The sequence below is a fragment of the Tubulanus polymorphus genome, chromosome 1, assembly GCF_964204645.1.
Source record: "Tubulanus polymorphus chromosome 1, tnTubPoly1.2, whole genome shotgun sequence".
In the NCBI taxonomy this organism is placed as follows: domain Eukaryota; kingdom Metazoa; phylum Nemertea; class Palaeonemertea; order Tubulaniformes; family Tubulanidae; genus Tubulanus; species Tubulanus polymorphus.
In genome coordinates, this window is record NC_134025.1 from 29,356,102 (window position 1) to 29,382,197 (window position 26,096).

A 26,096-nucleotide genomic window follows, 5' to 3' on the forward strand; every position below is an offset into this window, starting at 1 on the left:
TTTATTAAAGAAAGCACAACAACAGTTACACTATTCACACGCCGTATAAAGCCACAAAGCGTCAACACCGGTTTTTTTTTTTTGTTAAGATACGGAGAAAGTTTTAGACGCTTGAAACGATAGTAAAAATCTCTCCACCCGGTACACTTATATACAAATCCTCGTTATTAGACCGGTTACTGTCTTGTCTCTTGAATAAAGGCGATTCTTGTTCAGTGGATAAAAGCGCCATCTGAGATTCCGGTGCCGCTAAACGACCGTTTGTTTCCGGAACTGTTAATGAATTACCGCGATCATCAGCGCATTCTGTAAAATCGTTTTGATCTGATAGCGCTACGATATCATCGTAAGAATGACTCGGACTCAAATTGACGCTTCGTCTATTGATTATATGTTCGACACTAAAACGCCGTAAGAAGTTGGCGATGCTTTGCCGGGGTGAATTGTTAGGTACAGGTGGTATGATCAGCGAACCTTTTCGAGATAGCGGTTGCACTGGATAGTCCTTCAGTATCGCTTTACAAATTAGGCAGCAAACACCGACGATACATCCGGCAAAAACGACAATCCCTAACACCGACAGTGACGCGATGATCGCCGCTGGGGGCACATCGGTGGCTAAACATTCTCCTAGAGTAACAGAGAACAAAAATGATAATTAGATCAATACTGTCTTTGTTTATGGGTAATGAGAACTACTTAAAACAGTTCAAGGTAAAAGAGAGACATGTGACAATCTTAAGGGAATCGGATCTGGCGTCTCCGAGACCGTGATGAAAGAGTCTTAATATCAATGCGCCTTGGGATAAACAGTTCCCTATTTCAATATGTTCATGATTTAATTAGTGACAGACTTACAGACACTTCGCTCAGGGACAATATTAACTAACACGCAATGACTGAGCTAAAACCATTCGCTTTTTTTTAAATGTATATCAGTTGGCAATTCACTCGTGTTGGTAATTTGCATGTAAAACATTGAAATAGACGCCGTATCAATTATGATGAAAACATCCGGCACCGATATAACGATTAGCAAGTGACAGTGAAATTACGTGCACTCACCGGGGTTCGAACCCGGCTGCCATAGAGACCAGTTAAAACCAATAATAGAACTAACTATCTATTAGATTTGATTCATATTAGTCATGTTAAGCGTATTGGTCCACTCTTGGAGTAACCATTTGAGTCAAATGATTACTCCAAGGTCCACTTGACCAGTGGTTATACGGCTAGATGTCTGCGTTACACCGGTTGAATAGTTTAGGGAAAATTAAAACCCTAGAGACGTACACCACATGGAATTGGATACCTCCGACTACCAGCTAGGTATCGTACGGAATTTTTCGTTATATCCAGCGTTGCATATTTTGTCATAAAGACACGATACATGAACGACTTAAAGACACTTGCATAGAATTAACTCTTATCATCCGCGTGGATAATTGACTCGTTAACTTTTGAATAGTACTTGACTATTTGAAACGTCGAACAAATCTGGCACACGTAATCATCGGTTAAAAACATCGACGAAAACCTTTGAATAATTTTAAACAACGATGAAAACCAACTGAATAATTATCGAATCATAGCTCAATTCATCGAATATTTTCATTCGTCACAAAAACAGTTTGTGTTCAAATGCATACAGTTTGTCACATACGCAGTTTTGTCGGTAAACGCGTGTCAGGTGCTTACCTGTTAGCTCACTTAAGATAATGAACATGCATGCTGTGAGCCACATTTTATATCATCTTGCAGCGGATATCCACGATTTTACGACCGTAACATGATCTGCAGACAATAGTTATACATTCCACCTAACTTACAACGACGTATCCAGGCAATTTTCCGAAACGAGACGAACTTTACCATTTTTTTATTGAAATTCCTAGAATATGTTCATTTCTCAGCCGGTATATTCACAATAATCGAGCCGTTTTAATAGAAACACCGCTATACACATGCCACCATTACGAACTCGCGTACTTTTTACGCTAATGTTTCTATATAACTGGTATTATCTTTTCATAAACGAACAAATGGGGACTACAGTAAAGAACTGATGGTCGTCTATCCACTGAAGGTTGTTTCTTTATACCTAACCTACAAATAATCGCACAAATGATTCAAAGACGGATTACAATCAGTATTTGCCGAAGGCTCTGATTTTAACTTAAATGAATAGATCTAGATCGAGGTATTGCACATTGCGCCTGATTGCGATTATAATCCTTTACAGTTGAGTTATTTTTATGTTAATTCTATATTTAAATGGAAGTCATGTACGAAGACATATGACGGATTATTTGACAGCTTTTTCTAAGATTCGTAACATATACTTTTTTCTAAGACGGCCACGCACCTGTCAAAACCGAGACCCGGGGTGTTGTACCGCAAATCGATGCACGTCGTGTGCACCAGATGGATTTAACATCCTCACCAGATAATATAAAACCTTTCATTACGAGCGAGACTGACGTATTTCTCATAACACCAGTTGCGGAGTAGAATCATCACCACTGGTCGAAAACCGCGTAACGCCACTGATCGTGAAAGAAATACGACACGTAACTCGGCCTATGATGAATCATTAAAAAACTGATTCGCTTCGCTTTTTTATATCCTGCTATTTTATTGACGGTGAAAGAGTATCCACACATAGGAAAAATATCCTGCACAGTACAGAGAAGAATAATGAGTTTGTGAGCTTTCCTTGAGCCGTAGTTTTTATTTTCAACGTTTCTACGATAGTCATATTCAAGAATACTCACAAAAGTCATCTCCAAGAATACTCACAAAACTCATCTTCAGGAATACTCACAATAGTCATCTTCAGGAATACTCACAATAGTCATCTTCATGAATACTCACAATAGTCATCTGCAAGAATACTCACAAAAGTCATCTTTAGGAATACTCACAATAGTCATCTGCAAGAATACTCACAAAAGTCATATTCAAGAATACTCACAATAGTCATCTCCAAGAATACTCTCAAAAGTCATCTTCAGGAATACTCACAATAGTCATCTCCAAGAATACTCACAAAAGTCATCTTCAGGAATACTCACAATAGTCATATTCAAGAATACTCACAAAAGTCATCTCCAAGAATACTCACAAAAGTCATCTTCAGGAATACTCACAATAGTCATATTCAGGAATACTCACAAAAGTCATCTTCAGGAATACTCACAATAGTCATCTCCAAGAATACTCACAAAAGTCATCTTCAGGAATACTCACAAAAGTCATCTTCAGGAATACTCACAATAGTCATATTCAGGAATACTCACAAAAGTCATCTTCAGGAAAACTCACAATAGTCATCTTCGGGAATACTCACAATAGTCATATTCATGAATACCCACAATAGTACTGAAGATGACTTGATTAGTATAAAGTCGAAACGTTGAGAAAATAACTATAGCTAAAAGAAACTTTCGGGAAGATTTGTTTCATCTCTGTATTTTGGGTTTTCTCACCGTATATTATAGTTTCAACAAGGTCACAGTGTTTCATCGATATTAGTATCTATACATGATAGTCTGTGTTATCTTCACGTTAAGATGATCACAATCCATCGATGAAAAACATTACTTTTCAAAAATTTTTTTCATATCATTCGAAATTGTTTAAAACAGAGCGGTTTTGATCACCTCGTTACTTGCCGTTTTTCACGTTTTTTCAGCATGTTTACGAGAAAGCGTTTATTACGTGTTTGTTGGCGTCATACGGAGTTGTGCGGAGATTTAGCCGGCTGGTAGTGTGTCATCAGGGATGAACGGGTATGACTCGTCATCGGTAACCAGTCGCTTTTCAGTGTCTTGGGGCAAACTATTTTCAGCACCAGTTTCCTGAAACGTTTCCCGACAAGGCAATAAATATAGAAATTCACGCATGAATTTATCGCGGAAAGGATGTAAGTAGCGCGCATTGCGTACACAAGATTCAGGTTATGTTTTAGTGAGCTCGACGGAGACAGATACGAAGAATAAAATACAATAGTGTTTAATATAACGGCAGGTGATTCTAATATAATAAAAGTAGTTACTACGGCGATTACGCGTTCGGTAACGTTATCACGTGACTCGCGTCCTTGTGACGTCAGACGCGACTGAATGCGGCGCGCTTTGCGAACGGCTCTAACGAGAAATATATTGAGAATCACGAGTAAAGTCAACGGCACGAAAAACATTATCAACAAGTATAGAATATTCACGTAGATCAAAGTAAAGTATTTGTTGTTCATGAGCATTGTATTATTAACGTACGGTTTCGTTAGATTTGTACACGGGTCGAGTTTATAGGCGGTTTTGACGTACCATATTTTTGGTATATTGTAGGCTACCGAAAATGCGCATACGAACGCTATTCCGAGCATGGCGTTACGTTTTGTACAAAATGACGTCGCGCGTAACGGTTTACAAACGGCAACGTAACGATCGATGGTGAGCAAAACGACCGTATAAACGCTGAAAGTTTTACTAACCCACAACGCGAACCAGATGTATCGTTTAGCGTACATGAACCATTCGTAATATTCCACAAAACGGCGCGTAAACACAAATATATGCGGGAACGTGTAGAATAATACGTACGTCACTAATACGAAGTTATCGGCGACGGAAAGAACTCGCAGAATTAAATCCGGGGTTCGACCCCCTCGAGCTCCTTCGCGGCGTAATACGATGTATGATAGAGTGTTGGTGATTAATCCACAGAACGCGATTACCGATAAAACCGGTACGAATAACACGAAAATAAATATCTCGTAGTTCGGATTTTTCACGATATTGCCGTCGTCGTAGATACATTTTAAACGGGCGATCGAAGGGACGCTTGTGTTGATGATTGTAACGCTGGGGCCGGTTACAGGCCGTTCATAGTCGTAAGGCGCGATGCCGCCATCATAAATTCCAGGGTTAGACGTAGGTTCAGGTGGCTGTGTATGCGATGGTAAGGCCATACTGACACCGGACCACACGATTACAGTATTGATGTCAACCATGTTAATACCACGGTGTCTGAAATGATATAAATAGGCATATATATTATATGTACACATATATATACACCCGATAGAATTGTGGTCATCAATAGTAGGAACCATACATGAAGAAATCCCACACTTCGAATTTAGAATTATACGATTAAATTTATTCTTACGAAACCACAGCGTTTCGGCTGTTGACTTACAGCCATCATTAGGTGGCTGTTCCACCTGATGATGGCTGTTAGTCAACAGCCGAAACGATGTGGTTTCGTAAGAATAAATTTAATCGTATAATTCTAAATTCGAAGTGTGGGATTTCTTCATTTATCTACAGTATACACGGATTATAGTGTTTATTCGACAACTAGTAGGAACCATCTATGATGGTTTCCGACCATTGGTGCATTATTTAATACTTGGGGAACAAATGTGGTTTTTGTGAGTAAATAGTTTTTGTGGAAATTGTGTGGATTTTACCACTATGAAAGGCGGGCGTACCGGTCGACGCGATCGGTTGCAACTGGTCGCAAATAGTCACAAACTGCGACGTGATTGTCAGCGACGTTACGCGGCCAGTCTTTTTTGATAGCACTCCCCCCCGTCGTAGAGATAATTAAAAACATGTGTGGCAAGTTGCGACTGGCGTCATTGATCGAAGGTACGTATAGGTCGATGAGTCATTGTGATGGCGCAATTGTCGCTGGTGGTCGTAGAGAATCGCATCGCAACGAATCGTCGTATTGCAACAACGAGGGAGGTTATGGGACGTTATATACTCTTGTTACAACGGATCGTTCCGTTACGTCAGATATTATGCTTGGGTTTAATGATTATTATGATGTGTTTAAGAACTGCACGTATTTCGCTTATATTTGCTTTGCTGTTTTCATTTTGCGGCGATACGGTATTTTTTACACTAAATACCATGCTGCCAGTTCTGTACAATACCAATCCCTCGGTATCAAATTCCCCCATTCTAAACATCAGATTAAACAACATCGTTCATCATGATATCAATTCGTAAGTAAAGGTTAGTGGTCGCTCAGATAATCAGTTACTCAGCAAGAGTGTGGCAAGCCATGATTCATTCATCAAAAAGCTCACGACGTAACCTTTCATAAAGAACGGGCTACTACCAAACGAAAATAGCATCATTAGATGAATGTTCACAGCAGTTCTTTAAAGATCGAGCGTTGGTTTCACTGTTCAATGACTCCCCTGCCATTTCCATCCCTTTTCCTTCAAAGAGGAAATAAGTTACGCGAGCAACTCGAGAACTCGGTGGTGAATAGCTCATCTTATATCGCATAGGGCGTGATTTGAAGTCATCTTCTTGATAGTAGCGATACCATCAATGATCCAAAACGTTTGCATTTCAACTTCTTTTATACGTAACCATCAAACTTACACAGGCGGAATTCCAACAAGCAAAAGTTAACAACGACGCCGTAAAAACCCTTACAATAAATAAAGTTTTTATACAAGTTTTATATTTATGTACATTGATACATAATATACAATGTACGTTATTTAAGGGGTTCTGTGTGAGTCGACTCTGTTGATCTTTGATATTATACATTGTATGATATTATTCATTATCAACAACGTTAAGCAATATATGTGTTATTCTTCGAGGCGTCAATAAGCTTTCAAGTTAGTTCCTTGTTAATCTATCTTTATCGATGATAAGATAAAAACCCACTATCTACAGATTAAAAGAATTTGAATAAACAAGAATTTATTTATTCAATCTAAAATATATAGAATACACGACGTTTCGATCTCACCCTAGAGATCATCATCAGGTGTGTGTGCGAATAAATAAATTCTTGTTTTTAAATTCTTTTTATCTGTAGATAGTGGGTATTTATCTTATTATCCGTTCACCACGTTTGAGTGTGGTTATCGTTCTATCTTTATCGATGTTCACGAAAGTAAAACCGATGAAGTTCCGTTTATTCAAAAAGAAGGATTAGGATAAATCAACAAGGTACAGTAATGGGAAAATATGGCTTTTTTAAAAGAGTTTATGTAGTTGATTTATAGTTGAACAGGTGTGTATCGATACGGTTATAACTCACGTTTACGTTGCTTATCTATATATTGAGGTTCTTAATGCACTTTTGAAAATACCTGTGAGGTACCACAAAAAAATATTGGCATTCGTTCAACGAAAGAAGAAAATTTTTCCAATAATTTACTTAAGTGTTTCGAGCTTTAGTGCAAGTAGGTCCATTACGTATTATTGATAAAAAGAAATGCGATGCCATCACGTAGAAAACGTATAAATCCCACCAGCGCAGATGTATTTGAACTAAACACATTTTCACAGCGCCTTAAGAGTCATTGCATTACGTTCGGCCATTTTCTCTCTTTCAAGAGCACGTGAGGTCAATTTCCCCGGCGTTGCAGAAGCTCTTATATCGAAACGTGATGTGTAATTTGTATATCACGTTGAGACAAACACTTAAAAAGTTTCTATTTACCGAATAGCCAACCCAAACATTAGCACCCAGAAGATATCCATACCTGCTTATTCTTCAAACAAAGAAATGCTATGAATATATATGACCTTTTAGCGGATTGATTCTTACACGATATTATATTGGTATGTCTTTAATCATATCACACTTTAGACCTTGGTAGTTAACCGTTTTTTTTTCAAGCAGTTATCAGATCTATGACATGACATAAACCTACGATTTCAGGGACGCTCGTTATCTAAAATCGGAGTTTTCACGAAAGGTTTCCAGCTAGCTGGTGCAAGAAACCGCTCGAAAAATGTTCCGCTGAAAACGCCGAAAAATAATGATCTCGAGCTTGAAAATGCGTCAACAGGATAAAGTTATTGCAACTTTGTCGGCTGGAAACTGAACTGTCCGAATTATTTTTGTCTCGGTGTTCAAGATCGTCTGGAACGAAGAAACTAATTGATAATTTCTACAATAACTACTCTTATACGACACAGTATCATATACTAACGATTTCGACTGTGGTATTTTGTAATCATCAAACTTTACATAACGATGATCAATTAATTATGAAAGTGACTCGAGCTGTCGCATAGAACGAGTCGCTAATGTAAAACAATGAAGATTTATTTCATATTTTACAGTATGATATTCACGCAGAAATCACACTGTCAATTTCACATCCATAACTTCATTTCACGAAATGTTTTTAATTTCGCGCTTGGTCAATTTGACAACTATTTATAACAAGTCGAAACGACTTCGCAGACGATCGATTCTAGGTTATTATGCAAGCAGTGTATATGTTTCGTTTATCCAGGCGGCACCAACCTGATTTCTAGATGCAACAAGCCGAAATGACGACATTGTAAATTATTCATAAAAAAATATCGAACGACTTAGTGCCATGCGTCAAGCCAATTTTCCTATCTCGACGGACACTTCCGTATACGGAATTTGATTCGCAAATATCATTGCAGTTGAAAGCATTTGTCCGGACGTACAAAAGCAGTAATCAGAATAACCAGAGAACGATATCAGATTGCGAGCTTAGATAAATCTATCGTGGTATATTATTTTGGGTATGAAATTGTTAGGAGATTAAATCGTAAAAAACGTCTAATGATAAATATCATTTCTAGGTTTCAATGGCTGAAAGTAGTAAGCAACGATTATCGATACACATTATTTACTTATTTTATTGATGGATCGAAACCTTTCTTCTTACGAACATTCCATTAGATAAAACAGACATACTGTGAGTGAATTCAACGATTTTGTCAGCTGTAGCAAAATACGAACGTATTGTGTGCATTTCGGCGAAAATAAAGAAGATTCATTCGTACATTCTAAAGATGGATAGTATCGCACTCAGTGGCAAGCGTGGATAAACTTATAGCTCTTGGAAATCTTCTGAGAAACAATGATGATTCTTTTTTTTATAACATCTGCCAATCTTTTACAACTGATCGTGTTATTCATTTACTCGTCACTTGCCCCCCACTTGTCGCTATTTTCATAGAGTAAAAAAGTAGACCACAAAAACAAGTCGTTTTTGCGAAAACCCATCTATTTCTATAAATATTTGATACGCTTTCCGTTTTATTTTCCCGTATATTTCCATTCAATTTTGGCCAGTGACGTTTTGAATTACTCATTCACTGATGACATTTGTAAGATTCGATTCAACAGTTGACAGCTGGATATCTTTGAATAACGAAGGTTTTAATTTTGGGACAGAATTATTGATATAACTTTTTTAGCAGCCGGACTAAATCGAGAACAACTTCGGTTATTACGACAAGAGTGCGCTTAACCAAAAAGCAAACTCAGAACTGAGAAAATATAGGCAGCGCGCCACTCAACAATTCTAAATCAATCGTCCTCGCTTGGTTGATCAATAAGTTGAAGTGAATACTAAAGGACTGGAGTTGCATATAATCTTTTTAGAAATATTATATTTTGAAAATGCAATTTTTGAAGATATATTCTGACATTTCCTTAATTAACTGTCGTCTTAAAATATCTTCGTCGCTATCGAATTCGTGACAGTCTAAACTTACTGCTGGGATATTAGTTTCACGTATTAATCGGCAATTTTCAACCGTCAGATCGAGATGTGTCACTATCTACATTATAGCGGGGCTAATCCTCTTTTACGGGTGAAGGCCGCTCAAGCCTTAGCGGCCGCCAGTGGCTAAGTTCATGCAACTCCGATTCTTGGAAGACCTTCGAAGCTTTGCCTAATGGTATTGATAACGTTTTGACCAACGAAAGAAATCTCAAGCGCTGAATTCATCGTCACGAGAAAAAAAAACGCAACTCGCGTTTAAGAAATACCCGTCGGAGCCAGTATGACAAAAGCGTTTGGCTCAAAAAATAATCCTTCCGTGAATAAACAAGCTTTCACTAACAGTGAGTAAACAGTTGAAACACATGTATTCTGCAGTGACACAGAATCGAAAGGACCATGTGGAAAATTTCCGCTCGATTGAAGCATTGAATTTTTTTCTGTTGATACCATGTATCCTTCCCCTGTTTTGCACAAACAAAAATAATATCATGGGATGCTGGAGAAGAGGATATAGAAAGATGCAGTTACTTACTGTCGTTGCGTTCGGATTGTCGGTAAGAATACCTGCCGTTCTGAGATGAAAAATCCAGGAAATGAAACTAGAACGCGACGTATGTTCTCGATCTTATTCCGCATCGTTTGCGAAAATTGAGGTTTGAAATCGATTAAAAACGAGAAAAAGTTTCCGCCGTACGAGGAAAAGTCATTTAGATAATAGAAAATATTGTTTTATCGACAGACCTATATTGGTTTTGTGTTCCGTTTCGAAATACAATGAGCTCCACATTAAACCAATATATTATCGAGTTCACATTATCACGCACAGATCTCATATCTTTGTATTTCAGTATATAGGGTTTAGTTGTTTCAAGCCAAAGGTCGAACGGTCGAGTGAGTAAAAAATGAAAAATATGAAAATAATAATAATTTCTTGAATTAGGAGTGAAACTCATAAAAAATGAAAAATAAATTCGAGCGTGCGAGAATTATTTTTCATTTTTTATGAGTTTCGCGAGTAATTCAAGTAGAAATTGTTGTTATTTTCATATTTTTCATTTTTTATGAGCTCGACCGTTCGACCTTTGGCTTGAAACAACTAAACCCTATATACTTATTTCCACGCCGATGACTTTTTTAACATTGCTGAGCTAAATAATTCACATTCGTATTAACGAAGACTTCGCGAAAACTTGTTTTAGCTCGGTGCTTCGTTGATGACTTACATCATTGGGCGGCAGTTCAGCCTTCCGTGAATAAACGGAATTCTCGTAGAATAATCTATTGACCGCTATCCTAATGGAGAAACCCTTTTACTATTTCTTACTTACATTATTTCGATAGGTGAATATATTTACGAATTCCGCCTTGATCCAGCTACATCACAGTTTACATCAAACAAATCCTCAGCTCAATTCATCCGTTGTCGCTGTGTAAAAAAAATTGTACTCACACTTCAGAGGATTGGATCAGCACTGCGTTAAGCGTTTTAACCGGTGATACTACGAGTGAAATATCGACCGTATAGCTAACATTCAAATCCTTCGCGATATCATCAAAGATCATATACTCTAATTATTGTAAGAAGTTTTTAAAAGAACCCACTATATACAGAATTCAAAAGATTAAAAACGAATTTTACTTATCAAGAATTAGAATCAAAACACACGATACTCACTCAGCAGTTCACCTAAATAACCTGTATATGAATGAAGCCCTCTTTTCCCTCACACCTGACGCTGATCACTAATGAGAGTTCGAAACGTCGTGTATTTTGATTCTAATTCTTCATAGATAAGATTCTGTATATACGTAATGGGCTTTTTTATCTTAAAATAAGGATTGACCCTGTTATTCATTTGGTCGGTAAATTTCGTTTGAATTTTTTTGAATGAGTGTCCCTTACAAACCCACCACTTCTGCCGGGAGCGAAACAGGGGGTTTGATATTGAAATCGGAAATTGAAGTACAGATATAGTTGTGTGATCGGCGGTCAGATCTACAAGAATTTTTTGTTTAAATCGAATAACATTATTGGGAAATTCGGTTCCCGTTCGGATTTTAAACTTATCTGTTCTCCACGTCAGAGTTTGGCTAATCTACCATCTAATTATTGAAATATCAGATTCTTCATATCTAAAATTGGCATTATTGTGACGTGAGTTTTATGATGATTTGTGGTCTGTGATATTGGGCTTTTTATTCATTAATTATAAACTACTGTTTACTAAGTAAAGAACGAGTCTTGTCTATCTCATCTAATCTCAGCTTATTAACACAATAAAACATTTCCAATTTATTCATCGTTCATGTTTTCAAACGACAACTTGAATACATCGTTCGCTTCCGATATTATTTTTTATGTTATTTTTTTATGCGTTAGAAATAAGAACCAACGCGTATAAAACCATCCCGTGCAGGGATTATAATTCGTTCCTGATTCGTCGATTAGTCAAAACGGGTTCAAAACCCCGTAGGGGGTTGAATCGGATTATCAGCCCTAATCTGACAAAATATGTCAAGGCATACCTTCTTTCGGAGATTATATACTTGTTGAATCGCTATCTTTGTGATGCCAGGGGCGCGTGCATCTATCATTTGCATTTCAACTTTTAATTATCATCTTCATATTTGAACAGTTGAATAGGAAATGCAATCAAAACTCGGAATGAGATTCCTGATTAAAGGAATAACATAAGTTTGAATAAGCTAATAACATGTTTTATTTGACGTATGAAAGACGGTTTCGTCAGGATGCCAGTGTAAACATCTTATTGATATTAATGTCGCGCAATATTACATCGATGTAACGTTATCCGTTTTATATCGAATGCTTACGCTAACGCTGTAATACAAGCTGTTTACCGATTCGATCCGATGAAACGTGAACTATCCGATATTTTTGGGGAGAGGTTGATATTTTCTGTCTGCTGTTTGGTTTTAAGTATAAACTACCTTTGAATAATTAACAACGGATAAATCATTATGGCTGATTAGATAGACTGTCTCTACGTGGAGCCCCATTATTTTGATCCATTTTTCTTCCTGAAAATGAGTAATGAGTTCCAATAATGTAACGTTTTAGTGAAATAGTCGATTCTATTCTTTATCAGTGTCATAATGTATTCACATTATAGAACTCTTTCTAAACACTCTATGGCATCATCACATTGTCTGCTTGTGATTGAATGCTTGGGATCATCTAACCAATCATTTGTGATTTCAAATGATTTCATTGGGAGATTTGCAAGACGACTATCATTTTATAGGTAGGTCCTATACTGAGGTACGTAAGATAATTGATTATCCGTGAACTTTCTTTTTGAAAATGTTAAACTTTACGCCTGAGTTCCGGAACTGAAAAGGACGTGTTTACTTCGCGTTGATTGGCTGGTTGGCTAATAGCACGAGGGCGGCGCCACCGGCTGGTGCTATGTTGCCCGCCGGGAGAAGGACTTCATTTTCTGTCGCAAAAATGCTGATGAGCAACTGGTCATTCGCACATCTTTTGTTTTTCGCGTAGAACGAACTTCCGAAGAGATGATTTTTCGAATGTCAACTTTCTCACCAGATAGATGTTAATCGTACAGCGAGAATAATCATGAAGATTCTTTTCTTGCTCGTAAAACTTTTTTTTTTTCTGCAGAATCATAGATCATGATCTGAATGAAAGGAAGAAATGCAATTTCTACAGATGAAGCGTGGCACTCGTGACAGAAAGTGATTTCGCTGTGTATCTTGTTGATCATGTATTATTAGTTTATTAGATTATATCTATATCTAATTCGTAGCTACATGAGACTAGAAGATTAATGAGCCTCGGTGTCAGCAGATATAGATATATGCGGATTATTCATACGTTAAACTGACGAGAATTTATCTCCGATTAACGTTATTATAACTGAAGTAGAATTCATCTCTGAATTATTTCATATGTATTCAAAGTTTATAAGAATAATTGCAATATAAATCTCATTTTCTAATCACATAGTTTGTTAACACGGCAGTTCTCAGAATCATATCTCCTCACTTGGTGATATCCATAACCATAACAATAAAATGAATGAAACTATAGTATGAACAGTAAGGAGCTATTAAACTAAGTGATTTAACTGTGTATATAAACTATCGTTTAAAGTCATTATTTCTAATTAAACTGATATCTACGTATGCTAGTTCTTTACATAATCGAATCATTTTAAAATCACTGTTTGATTTCATTTCAAGTATTTGATTTCATTTTCAGTATGTCTTGTCTTGATATAATTGTTAAGAGAATTCATGGATATTTTGCTCAAGTCCTGGCGACCGCTCAACGATGTTCATAATCGTCGCATTTAATTGATTGATAGACGAAGGTAATTCTTTGAGCGTCTCCGAATTGTAATCCGTAACATTTGTTACAAGCAGTAATCCATTGTTTGCATTCACAAGCTGATTACACCGACCGGTGTATCAATGAATTCATTGCATCCATTCATTTCCGGCAACTAAAAGCAACACGTGGAATTACATGGAAAATCGCACCATAACATCAACTTATACAAGTGTGTCTTCTTCGTAAACGCAGCACGAAAGATCAGAAATGAAATGATTATGTAAGAAAACTACGTTGCTATGTTATAGCAGGATCGTTATAGCAATTCGCTAGGTTTGCACGTTTGTAGAAAGAATATTCGTTTAGTCTTTTTCTCGTATATCCAGATCGTTGCTCGAATAGCTTTCTCGCTTTCTGTCGCCTGTATTCTTAATAATGCCTGAGGTAAAAAGACGATGTTTGAACTCAGCAGTTGTTTCGCTCGGAAGACGGTTTCACATTTAATAAAGATATTTTCGCTGTCACGACTGTTACGATGCTGTTGATACGATTTATTGCCTAGCTACTGCTTGACAAGCGAAATTCGAGTTATCATATTTAACAGACTATTTAGGTAAGTAAACGACCCGCTAAAAAGAAAGTTTTCACAAAGTTTTGATCAGAAAGTAAATTTTTCTTTTTCATTTATCCATGCAAATGTTGTATGTTTCATTTCGGTGAATGTGAGAGATTGACTTCCCTAAGCAGATCATCTAAAAATAAATGAATTGGATTGAAAATGATGATAAATTACACCCAATTGATAGAAAATCTTTGATACAACTTGCGCCAAGTGTTTTCGATGTACATGTATATACGTCTCCAGTTCGCATTGCTGGAATACCGATTTTTTGATACTTTTTCGGCCTGTCTTCAGAGGGATTGATGGATTAGGCATCGCCACATGATAAATAACAATCACTTTATCAGTACGCTCGATTTCTTCCGTCATAAATACCCAGTAGCTTATAGCAGATTCTCGCAGATTGTGTCCTGTATTAATGAACATCGTTCCACGCTGTGTTACTGTCGTTCTGATAAAGTTTGTCTCTCGAGAATCTTCGGGGCAATCATTAAAACTATCACACTTAAGAAGTGAAAAGACCCGAGGAGCCGGTATTCAGTAACCGGATATTATGCGGTTGGTTTCGGGTGTTTTAGCGATGTTTTTGTAATTTGCGCTGACGTCTTACGCCGGGCCTCGGGAAATGATTTTACCGGGTGGCGAATTTCTTCAGATCCTGAGGGGTTTTCGTAATAATTCGAACATTAAGATCATCCCATCGATTTTGTGAGTTATTTTTTTTTCCAAATATAACACAATCAATATCGCTTTCAACGCCGGGACCCATGCACCGTAAAGTATGACATGTTTGTTCGCTAAAGAACATCGTCTTAACGTTGTAACAAAAAATGATTGATTAGACCAATTCGGCTTGAACATCTTATCATCTAGACAGGCATTTTCATCGCAACAGCTTGGTCAAGAGGCTTATGCAGTGGTTTAATTAATTTGGTCTAATCGCACTGGCGCCGATTATCATTAGGGACACGAAAGGAAATCTGCATTTAGCTTTATAAGATCACGCCACAGTATTCACATGCCGAGGGATTAACGTGGTCAGAATTACAGTCATTGTTTCGGTATAAATGTTTTCTTTGCATCCCTGAATTATTCATGAACTTCGTAGTAACAACAAACAGACGAAATGTGTCCTTCAAATGTACGTGATCGACTCTATTAGGTAGATTCATTCGGTCGCCCATACAACAGCTAAAGTAAAACCCGTATCAAGATTGGGCAGGTGTTTCACGGACCACGAAATAGCGTTTATATCAGCTTTTATTACGCTAGACATTTCTCGAATATAATACGTCTACGATCAGACAGACCCTCTGCATATTCTAAAGCATTAATATCGATAAAGAACTTCACATATAATCCCCGACTTACGGTTTGAATTCGATTGAAGCGGTATCCAATTTTGTTCATAAAAGGCATAATGATGAAAATGTGGAAATTCACCATGCGCTGTTGCAATGGTCGCAGGGGGTGTATCTGTATCATTAGTGTTGCGGGTTAGTTTGGTTACCTTGCAACGAGGCAATATCTAACAGTAAATCGTGCCACATAGCCGTCATCGAGAGACGTTTAAACCCGATTAAAACGCAATGATTTATTTCACGTTCAGCTTCTACCTCGTAATTAGCCATGAACCCCGCTGATTTACAGTTGTCACGAATAGCTCTTTCAAAATGGATGTATGAAAACTTGCAGACTCCAAACATTGTTACTCTGGGACCCGTTTCTTGAATAAATAACGAACATCATTGACCTACGTATTTCAAGTAAATGCATTTTAACCACATGAGCAAAACAGATGAAAGAAGAATTTGATGGTCTAATATAAATGTCATTCTCTCAATCTACTGGACAAGTAACGGTTGATAGCATTTCAGCAGACTTCAACATATCAGCTTTAGATAAGATCATGTGAGAAGATGCTGCAAGTAGCCGATATTCAATTTATAACAGCATTCGTTTGGGAAAACAAATTTCACGCGGGGGGCCATACCAACCTCAAGCGGGATAATGCAATTTCTACTTGCTCGTTCGTGTAAAGCTTAGATAAACTAATTTATAACCAATAAAACGGCTCGTTCTCGGAAGACATTTCGGTAAGAAATAGTTTTTACTTCAGGAATCAGACTTTACAGTCTATATATAACTTGACAGTTACTACAGAGGAAATGCATGACGTCACAAATATCGTTCATTCCACGTGGCATATCAGACGCATTTTCTCAATAGTACAACTTTTGGTGTTAATTAGTGTTAATTCCCGTTAATTACTGATCTGTGATACGCATGAGCGAGGGGTGCTGATCTTCACGTAATTTTCAAGGCAATTTCAAAAAAATTTATTTTCAAAATCAAAGCCCAGCGTTAGAGAATTGCCAAGTGCAATGCACTTCCGGCTCTTAACTAACCTTATAAGCCTTGGCTTAACCCCGACCCTCGGGGCCCGATACTCTAACCATTTACATCCGTAATCTAGTCCAGCACCCAGCAGACGGCGCTAGTAGTAAATCGCGGTCAAATTGGAATTGACACCAGCCCATCCTCGCTTGCCAGGGTTCCCCTTAGCGCCAACCAGTCTAGGCATTAAGCAAATCAGATGCGAAATATTCGCTCTACCACCCTAATTGGCTAGATGTATAGACTGGTGAGCGGTGAGCGGGAACCTGTCCGCCCAAGAAATCATGAGCAGTGTAATAGACGAATGTAGGGTTTGCGGCTAGGGTTTGTTTTTCGCGTGAGCTTCAGCGGAGGCAATCAAACCCTGGCAGGCGAGGATGACAATAGCCGTTATTTTGTAACAAACGTCCGCGGCATCAGAAATGGAGCTACTCTGAGCTGAACACCTGTATCAAGGGTGAGTGGATCGCAACGTGTCTTTTACTCGCGGGTCTAAGCTGATCAAAACAATGATAAAAATGCGATGGGATTCCTGAGAGACTGAATGGTATTTAAACCCAGTGGTTCATACTTTCGATCGACTGGCGCAATTATGGATGTGATCCATGCACTGATATTTCTACAAAACACCCACACACGAAGTATGCCTATCCGATGTTTATCCTATCGAAATGCAATATTTGACCAAACAATCAAGACTTTTTCTGGCCATCGCAATTACGATAACATATGTACCATGTTTATGTCAACTTTTATTTGTCCGAGATCAGAGTTCCGAGTTTTATTTGCACGAACAACCGGCGAAATATTCTTTCGAATAAAGCAAACGCCGAATCCATGAGTGACTCGAGTATAAATGGACAACGCAGAATTCATTGCACGCAACCTGATATAATGATCTATGCTGGAGGTTTCAGAGAATGATTATGCTCGGTCCTGAATCATTAGCGAGAAAAAACGAGATCAGGTAAAATAAATCTCAAGTTGAAGGACCGCCATAAATATCGTACACATGATGCCATGATTGCCAATCAGTATTGGAGACTTGCCACACAGCGCGCAGTGACACCTATTGAGTTCGGCCGTCAATGTGGCATCATCGCGACAAACGGCTGCATAACCTCTATAAAAATTACGAACGTCCCTGATAATCCTGTAACAATGTTGAATATTCTAAATAAGTCGATGATGTATTCAGGTGACAGTACGGCATTAATATGTCTGATGAAGTCGTGTGATGTGAAAGGAAACGTTGATTCGCGTCGTCCAATCATAACATCATTTAATGACGTAAATAACTCAATAATCCACATAGCTTCATAAAGAATATCTACAAATTACCATATTATAACAGCATGAATAAGTTACTCATGAAAGGATGATTACAGTCTCCTCGTTTGTGCTTTCGAGGTATTCCCTAGATATGAACCGGTATTATTGCTAGAATGGTACATGTAGTGCTTTTTCGCTTTGTACAAAAAGGGCATATTTTGTGATAAAACATTTTCGATGGTTGGTTTCCATAGACAAGTATAGCTATTTCAATTGGTGAATAATCCACATTTAAATTTTTCGAATTCAGTCGAAACGACACCCTTCTTAGATATTTTTTGTGTGAAATTGTGGACATGTTTTCTTTATAGATGTGATACTTTATAAGATGATCTAATTAGCCCAGTTCCAGCCGTCGGTAATTGTTGATAGAACAGGTCAGTGACACACGTTGTGCGCAGTTAAATTGATGGATTATGCGCTGAAACAAAGTTACTGTCACTTCACTAACACTGGATGCGTTTTCACGTCGAATGACTGCTCAAATCTAACACTGTGTAAAACTGTCTCGATTCATTTTCGCGAAGCACTTGTCGTCAACACAACAAACATGAGTCAGATAATTTTCACAAACATCGTCCTTCATCGATATATAGCATTGTTTATAACCAAAAACACCGTATCGTACGGCGTTACTGAATTAATATGGACCGATTTTGATAAAATCATTCACGTATTGATGTCTTTGTTTAACGAGTACAAACTGACAAACGACTGGGAAAATGAAGTGGGTATTTGACGTAGATGACCCCGAAAGCGCTCTCCAGCCCTGGACACTAGCGGAATACATTCATCATTTTCTGATGTCACATCGATCACTGATCTTTCGATACTCCTTAAAGCGTCCAGTCGAACTAATGTACACTACACGATGATGAATAAAATCCCCGTGACAGCCAATTAATGAGAGAACGGAATATAGGCCGCGTACGTGGTCTTTCAGGAAACAAAATTGCACAAACGCACACAAAAATTGAGTCGACGTTTTGTTATCCCGGCGTCTCACGAACATTTCGCAAATTACATTCCTTTAGGACGTACAGCCAATAGTTCTCAAGGATACGTCGCACTCATTATAACAGTTAAAAGAGAAGTTAATCTCAACAAGTTCAATATTGTATTTATCCGTAAGCATGGTCTTTGTTGGCAGAAGAAATCAATGTAGAAGCCTTGTGCTCTTTCCTCACCAGTTTTCCAATATCTTGCACATATTATCATATATTCACCAGCAGAAAAATGAAATTCGATCTCTTTAGTACAACGTCACGAGTCTGTCAATGTAATTTCAGCTGCATATATACCAGAGACAACAATTCCTCTGAGCCCCTGTTTTTATTCCCTGCCATTTATGGTAAATCAAAGTTCTACACAAAAGAGGCTACTAATACATTTGAATCATGATAAAGTAATGACTTATTGTTTGGCGTGGATCATCCTTATTCCAGTGAGATTGAGATATAGAGGTTGATCACGATTTGACGCGTCATATTGACCATCAAAATGGTACCGCAATTTTTCATTTCAAAAAGTCGCTCGGCGACCGAGCTCTGTGGGTGATTAAACTCATGGAGCGGAATGAAATGAGGAAGGCTATATTGATTGTTCATAGATAACGTTTTTTGTCCCTGGTGCCTCGTCTTTTCCCGCTCAAGGGCTTGAAATGTATGTCTTTTCTCGGCACCTTTGAATGACTAATCTAAATATATTGTGTCTTATTATACGTCGATACTCATAATGTATGGCTAACCGTATCGCACTTTCTTTTCGCTTATTCATCAATGATTCTAGTTTTCCGGAACCGAACCGGAATCAGCCACAGGCAACACATTCTCCATTTACGTTCACTTAGCGTCAAACGCAGAACGAGCGACGTTCCAGAAAATGTCTGAACCAATTAATAACTGAAGTTTCTGTATCTTATCGAGCCACGTGTATCGAAACACCGGCCTACCTACAATCTCTTAAAGAGCTTACGTGTATTTTACATTTAGCTGAAATGAAGATGCGAGAGTTTTAGAAATGAATTGAGACAAAGCTATTTTCGAATAATCTTCAATTTGCCAATGAGTTTGAATTCCGACTAAAAATGTTTCTCGCGATGAGGATTTAAATATTGAGCCGGTATCTTCAAAAGAATCGTTGTGAAAATCAGCATTTCAAACGCGTACATTATTTGCATGCAATATGGAGACTGGAGACTGTAGGTTGTATATTGTATGTTAGATTCATCTATTATTGAGTTTATTGGCGTTCCGATAAACGAAGTACTAAGCGCAAAAATACGGGCGGTATTAACAGTGCTTGCCATGAATATTTCAAACAACAGATGAAGTGAAAATGCGCATTTTGGGGTTTTTTGAAGAAAGCAATCGACAAGAGATTATATGACGTTTATTTGATCATATTTATCAAAGGTGTCACACTATAAGCTAATGGCCTGGTGTTAAAATCGCGTGTTTCCGATTCGCGTGTGTATAACTTACTTATTGGTAAATGATAAACTACTACAAACTAAAATTGACGGAGACACATTTATTTATATACTTCAGTTATAAACCGTTTACGAACAAGAAACAGACGATTTCATTAAAAAACGATGAATGATCGTGAAGTGATTGTAAACTAAACAAATAGAATACAGGATTTCATACGTGGTGAATAACTTTCCACAAGCAAGACGGCACACCATATACCATTCTACCACTTGAACAAGAATGTGGCAAAGCATTTTTTCATGAATATGTTTGTACCAGTGACAGGCATCAAAAAGGTAGCGACCAAAAGTGTATAAAGACAATAATTGCCCTGCGGCGATGGCAGGCATAAGAAAATGAGTGTGTAAGAAATGTGCCGGTACAAATTAGCGTTTAACAAGCCCCCTTCTACCGTCTACTTGGAAGAGTACAAAAAGTGACGTGAGTCTCGAACTAAGTAGGGGATAGACTACAGCATGGGGTCTGATTATGTCTACTGTAATAATGATGCATCTCAGCTTCCTGACTTTCGAATGGTTGAAACATTTATAGGATATCTCAAGAGATGACATTAGAGGCGGCTGATTGTTGTCTCTCCAATACGTGCATTGGGAAAAAAAACAAGTATGATTTGGCGCCGTCGATGCCAGAATATCCTATTTGTGAAATACGTGAAAAATGTTATATATCGAAAACTATCTATTATTATCTATTGAGGTGTAATGCCGAGGTTTTGTGTAGCCTAATGTACTTCGATGAAATTACAATGACCGACCGATATATCACCTACTGTTAATTTCATTTATTATTTAGAGGGCAACACCTTACTGTCTGCGAAGATCCGGTGAGTTAATTGGAAAAAATGCGATACGTTCGGAGCGACCGTTTACGCCGGAAATGATGGTTTGCTATACGTTCGGAGCGACCCGTGTTCTCGGCAGGGAGGGGTTAACACGACGTTATGGACACCTTCGTCGAGGGGACCAGAAAGTAATTTCTATTTCAAGAATTCACGTAATTTCCGCGTCTAATGGCGTGTTAATTGTACTATAACTCAATCTAGCACGTACTGATCTGAGAACGCCTCGCTGTCGGAGAGCTCAACTGCCTCCCTTTACCAAACGAGCAATGACTACCGGGCACAAATGTTATCATTGTTTCTCGTTCTTACTGGAGGCGTTAGTGAGATTAATACGGCTTTATGGAACACGTCAGGTGCAGTTTCTCTGAAGCGCTAGACAATTTTCAACAGTTATAATCCCCGATTATAAATGATCAATCAAAATTGCATTACAGTTCGTCATTTAGGTTTAGGTGGACCAGGACAGCTGCCAAAATCGTGTCTGGTTCGTACTTGCGATTTTTATCAAAATTACCTTCGGAAATCAGAGATGAAAAATGCGATGATTTATCATCGGCAATAATCATTATAACCGTCAGACACACGGATATCAAAACTATAACAGGAACTTTCGCGTCGCACAAAATTAACTTTTCCGTGAAATATACCGCTTTCATTGCAGCTCTGTGCACAGAATGTAAATATCAGGGTGAATTCGATGGGAAGATTAGGATCTATTGGATTAGGTCAACATGCCAAAAGCGGAAAGATAAATATAAATTTGTGTATCCAGCATAATTTTGAATACTTTATCGGTCGATGTTTAACTCAAATCATCACGAAAACATGTTTGGACGAGACGAGCTGATCGTTATATAGCCGACATGCTGGTGTTTATTAAAACCAGGAAGGATTTCCTATAATCTGCTCGGGAAACTGCAAACTAAGCCTCCCCTCAGGTTCTAACAAATTGGCGAGTGGTCAAATGCAAGTTTCGGCGTTCATAATGCACCGAGACGAAAATAATTATAAGATCGCACGACACGAAATGATATTGCGCTCCTTATGGTGTTTACATCGTTATTATTACTATGTCGTGTTACGTGCACGAATGAGGAAGTCTTGGGTCATTAGATTTGCTCGGCTGTACCGTATGACTCGTAGAGCCGGGTATAATTAAGATCTATATCCTGGGGACATCATTGAGAGAAAAATGAAATTCATGATTCCTAAATAATGTTCCACGTATGCGTACTGTCTGTGACATTGTACACCGTGATTGAATATAGATGCGTAAGAAATGTCTTTACGTAAGATGATATAAATCTGACCAGACCAAAACATCGGATCAGGCCTGTGCCATATTTTAGCATGGGTCAAATAACTACGCACTGACGCTAACTGGTTCTGGAAATATATCCCCTCACTTTGATAGCGTAAGGTATGAGCGAGAGATTTACATCAGAACGCACTTTTTAATTGCGTAAGAACCGAATTTGACTCGGGTCCGAGCCGGTTTTACTCGGGCCAAATCGTCTCAGTGAGATCTCGGCTATCACTAGAATCACATTGCATGCGTAGATCAGATTTTCCGGAAAATGCATTACCTCCGAGTCTAACGTAGAACTGTTTAAATGCATGCAACAATGCGGCAATTAAAACATCGTCGAAATAGTTGAACAGCGATGGATGAACCACACGCAATACGCGTAGGCGTTTTTAATCGATGCATGAGTAACTCACTCATTTCGAGTCCCCAACCGCCCTTTAAACACTTAAAAAGCGACGGATTATTACTTATAATTGAGTTAAAAGCTTTCAACTTTTGGCATGATTAATTGCTTCCTGGTTCGAGGAAATGTTATCGATGTTAGAGTTTGTTTTTCAGCGTCCAATTATTTGTTTCATCAAATAAACAATTCCCATTCGGTGACTTTGTTCACGGATTGAGCGTCGCGCGTCAAGTGACAAAATCTGGTGACGTTTCTAAAATGTTGCCTATTTTCAAATTTAAATTATCCAACTTTATTTGGATTATATTTGGATTATATACACAGGTGAAACAAGAACAAGCCCAGACGAACGAGTAAGAGTATTCCACTACGTTAATCTCGACTAGAAATAAATCAGAAGAGTCTTAATTAATGGATAGTTAGATCGACTATTCGTGAAGAAGTGAGCAGACCGTTCGATCCATTACACCAGTCATACATCATCACAGAACGGCGTCGAGAAGTCAACATACGTTTAATTGACTGCAAGAAGAAGTTATTGATGATTCGGATATAGTGATTCCAGCGCCGGTCCATTCACTCTCGCTCTTAACATTTTGTCATATTTTGTTATGCGCTGTTTTACTTTTTAAGCCTCGTGATAGATTCGTTTAAGATTGTAGGAACAATGTTATTCTAGCAAGGAAATACTGCAGCGATAAAGCGGAGGATAATGTGACGCTGGTATATCCGCCAGCATTGCAGCTAATGCGCCCGGACTGTTTGACTAAGCTTAGCGACAATCCATAAAATAACTATTTAACAAATAACCGAAGCGAATATCTGTCTCGCTTGAACACGTTAAATGTTCTATAACGATGTGAAAATAATCTCGAATAAATTCATTCGCTAATCTCGCCATTACGCGATAAGAGTTTAATCGCGTTTACTTCGATGTATTTCACGCTGAATCGATCCAGCTTCGAACGGAAGTTTTACCAAATGATGTGAATACGCATTGGCGCCGGGCGTTTAAAAGAATTGATCACCATTCTCAATCAAATTTATGATCCTTCGGAAAGGGAACGTCATTCTCCGCTTGTGGTGACGCAAGATTAATCGCCAGTAACGTTAAACTAGGCGTTATTTCATAACAGCATGTATAGTAATACGATATCCTCTTGTCGGAAGCTGACTGCTGCCGTGAGTTATGCCGATTTAAGGTCTTTTCGATTTCGTATGTAATTCCCTGAGATTAGGTTGGCAATAGATTTTTGAAAAACGGATTATACAACTAATGAAAACTAGCTTTATCGCGCAAAAACGGTCATTATCAGTAACCAATCTGCGATAAGTTATCCCCAAGAGTCTATCAGTCAGTGTATGAAAAATGAAAAAAATTAGTGGGAGGGTACGAGCCGTACTTAACCGAAATCTTCAGTCTTCAGAGGAAAATGAAGAAAAGACATAGGAATTAAATCTATACTTCCATCTAATTGAAAACATTCATTAGATCTTTTACCAAACGTGATTATAACTTAAATTCAACACTAAAAACACTCATGGTAACTATACTTACATCTTACACCAAACATCTTCATTAATTATTCGTAATTCCTTAATTAGATATGCAAATGATGTCACCTAATTAACTCTCGGTTGTAACGCGCGTATCCTAGAAAAGCACCCAAACGCAAATCAGTTTTATCGTCGACGCATCCAAGACGCGGAATCAAATTCTTAAATTGATTTGAATATCTTGGTCAGATTGCGGACAGAAAACTCACAGCGACATTTTCACGACAAAACTTGCGAGCAGTGACAGACGGCGTGCTACATTCCGGTTAGACGCGACATCACCAAAACAAACTTCAATATATTCCCGCTGCTCGTAACTTACGTGCTCAAAAAACCGTTTGTCACGCAATCAACATTCTCTTACGAAGAGATTTCGTTTGAAGATTGAAATGATATCATTTAGAAGTGATCGACGCAGTGAATGCATGTGCCCAGGCGAACACGGAACTGATTACACGGCTTCAGGGCCGGTAAGATGATAATGATTTATAGCGAGGGCTATCACCACCGCTTCAGCGGCTAGAAATGAAAGCAAACATACAACGGTATAATATCATATTGTCGCAGAAGTGTTACAAGTTATAGCATTTTTGTTTGTCTTTTCTGTAACGCATGAATGTACCATTTGGAGGATTCAGTCCTCCGAGTGATGTCGGATGCGTATAGGGGTTGCTCCGATATTTACACACACTGTCGAATCCGGTGGCGCGCAGCAGCTCCAAGCAATAACACAGTTACTAATCAAGACTGATTAAAAATTCTATATTATGGCTGTGACACCTGTGCAATTAGTAAATGTTTAATTTCCATTAGGAAATTGACGGGTTGAGTATGGAAACATTGGCGAGTATATCGACGTCGTGGACGAACAATCCTCTGAAATTCATCTGAAAATCAGTTATAAATTTTGATTGATAATAGTTGATGTAAATCATTGATTTTACGGTCGATCGTGAGAAATGAGTCTGCATCTGTTTAATTACACGAGTTGTTGCTGAACGGAGATTACCGAGAACCAACGAATTTCGATTTTCAGCAGCGGAAACGATAAATCTTTGAGACGGCAGGTATTCGACTGCAACCGAGAGAAAAGTCTCCCCCGTTCGAATAGAATCAAATAAATACGATATTATCAATAGGAAGGATGACATTTTGTCTTATCTTATCTTTGAATCTGATAGAGAAGCATTTTGTCCTAATCTTTACAGCATCGAAAAAATATTCACAACTGTTTTTGTTATTTTGAAACGCCAATATTGATGACGTATTAGCACGCATCGA

At 38.1% G+C, this 26,096-nt stretch overlaps 1 protein-coding gene across 6 annotated transcripts; it reads right to left on the reverse strand.

The window, feature by feature from the left end:
• LOC141915185 (FMRFamide receptor-like) lies at positions 1-25,281 on the reverse strand. Of its 6 annotated transcripts, none has more exons than XR_012620920.1 (5): positions 11,220-11,297; positions 10,873-10,970; positions 2,366-5,030; positions 1,699-2,106; positions 1-630 (listed from the first exon to the last, which is right to left on the reverse strand). XR_012620920.1 is itself a non-coding variant. In XM_074806625.1 (2 exons), exons 1-2 carry the CDS (start codon positions 10,178-10,180, stop codon positions 3,734-3,736), a joined length of 1,401 nt encoding a protein of 466 aa, XP_074662726.1. In that variant the 5' UTR covers positions 10,181-10,229; the 3' UTR covers positions 2,322-3,733. The 6 variants fall into 6 exon arrangements, 1 of the variants encoding a protein (XP_074662726.1); XR_012620921.1 differs by having other exon boundaries at positions 10,873-11,112; positions 11,220-11,290; XR_012620922.1 differs by lacking the exons at positions 10,873-10,970; positions 11,220-11,297 and adding an exon at positions 24,817-25,281.
• Between the last annotated feature and the right edge of the window lie 815 nt (positions 25,282-26,096).

Coding starts and splice junctions, on each gene's coding strand:
- LOC141915185 (XM_074806625.1), bottom strand. CDS start 10,180: ATGCGGAATAAGATCGAGAACATACGTCGCGTTCTAGTTTCATTTCCT. Junction 5,031..10,076: donor ACAATCCGAACGCAACGACA/GTAAGTAACTGC, acceptor ATATCATTTCAG/ACACCGTGGTATTAACATGG.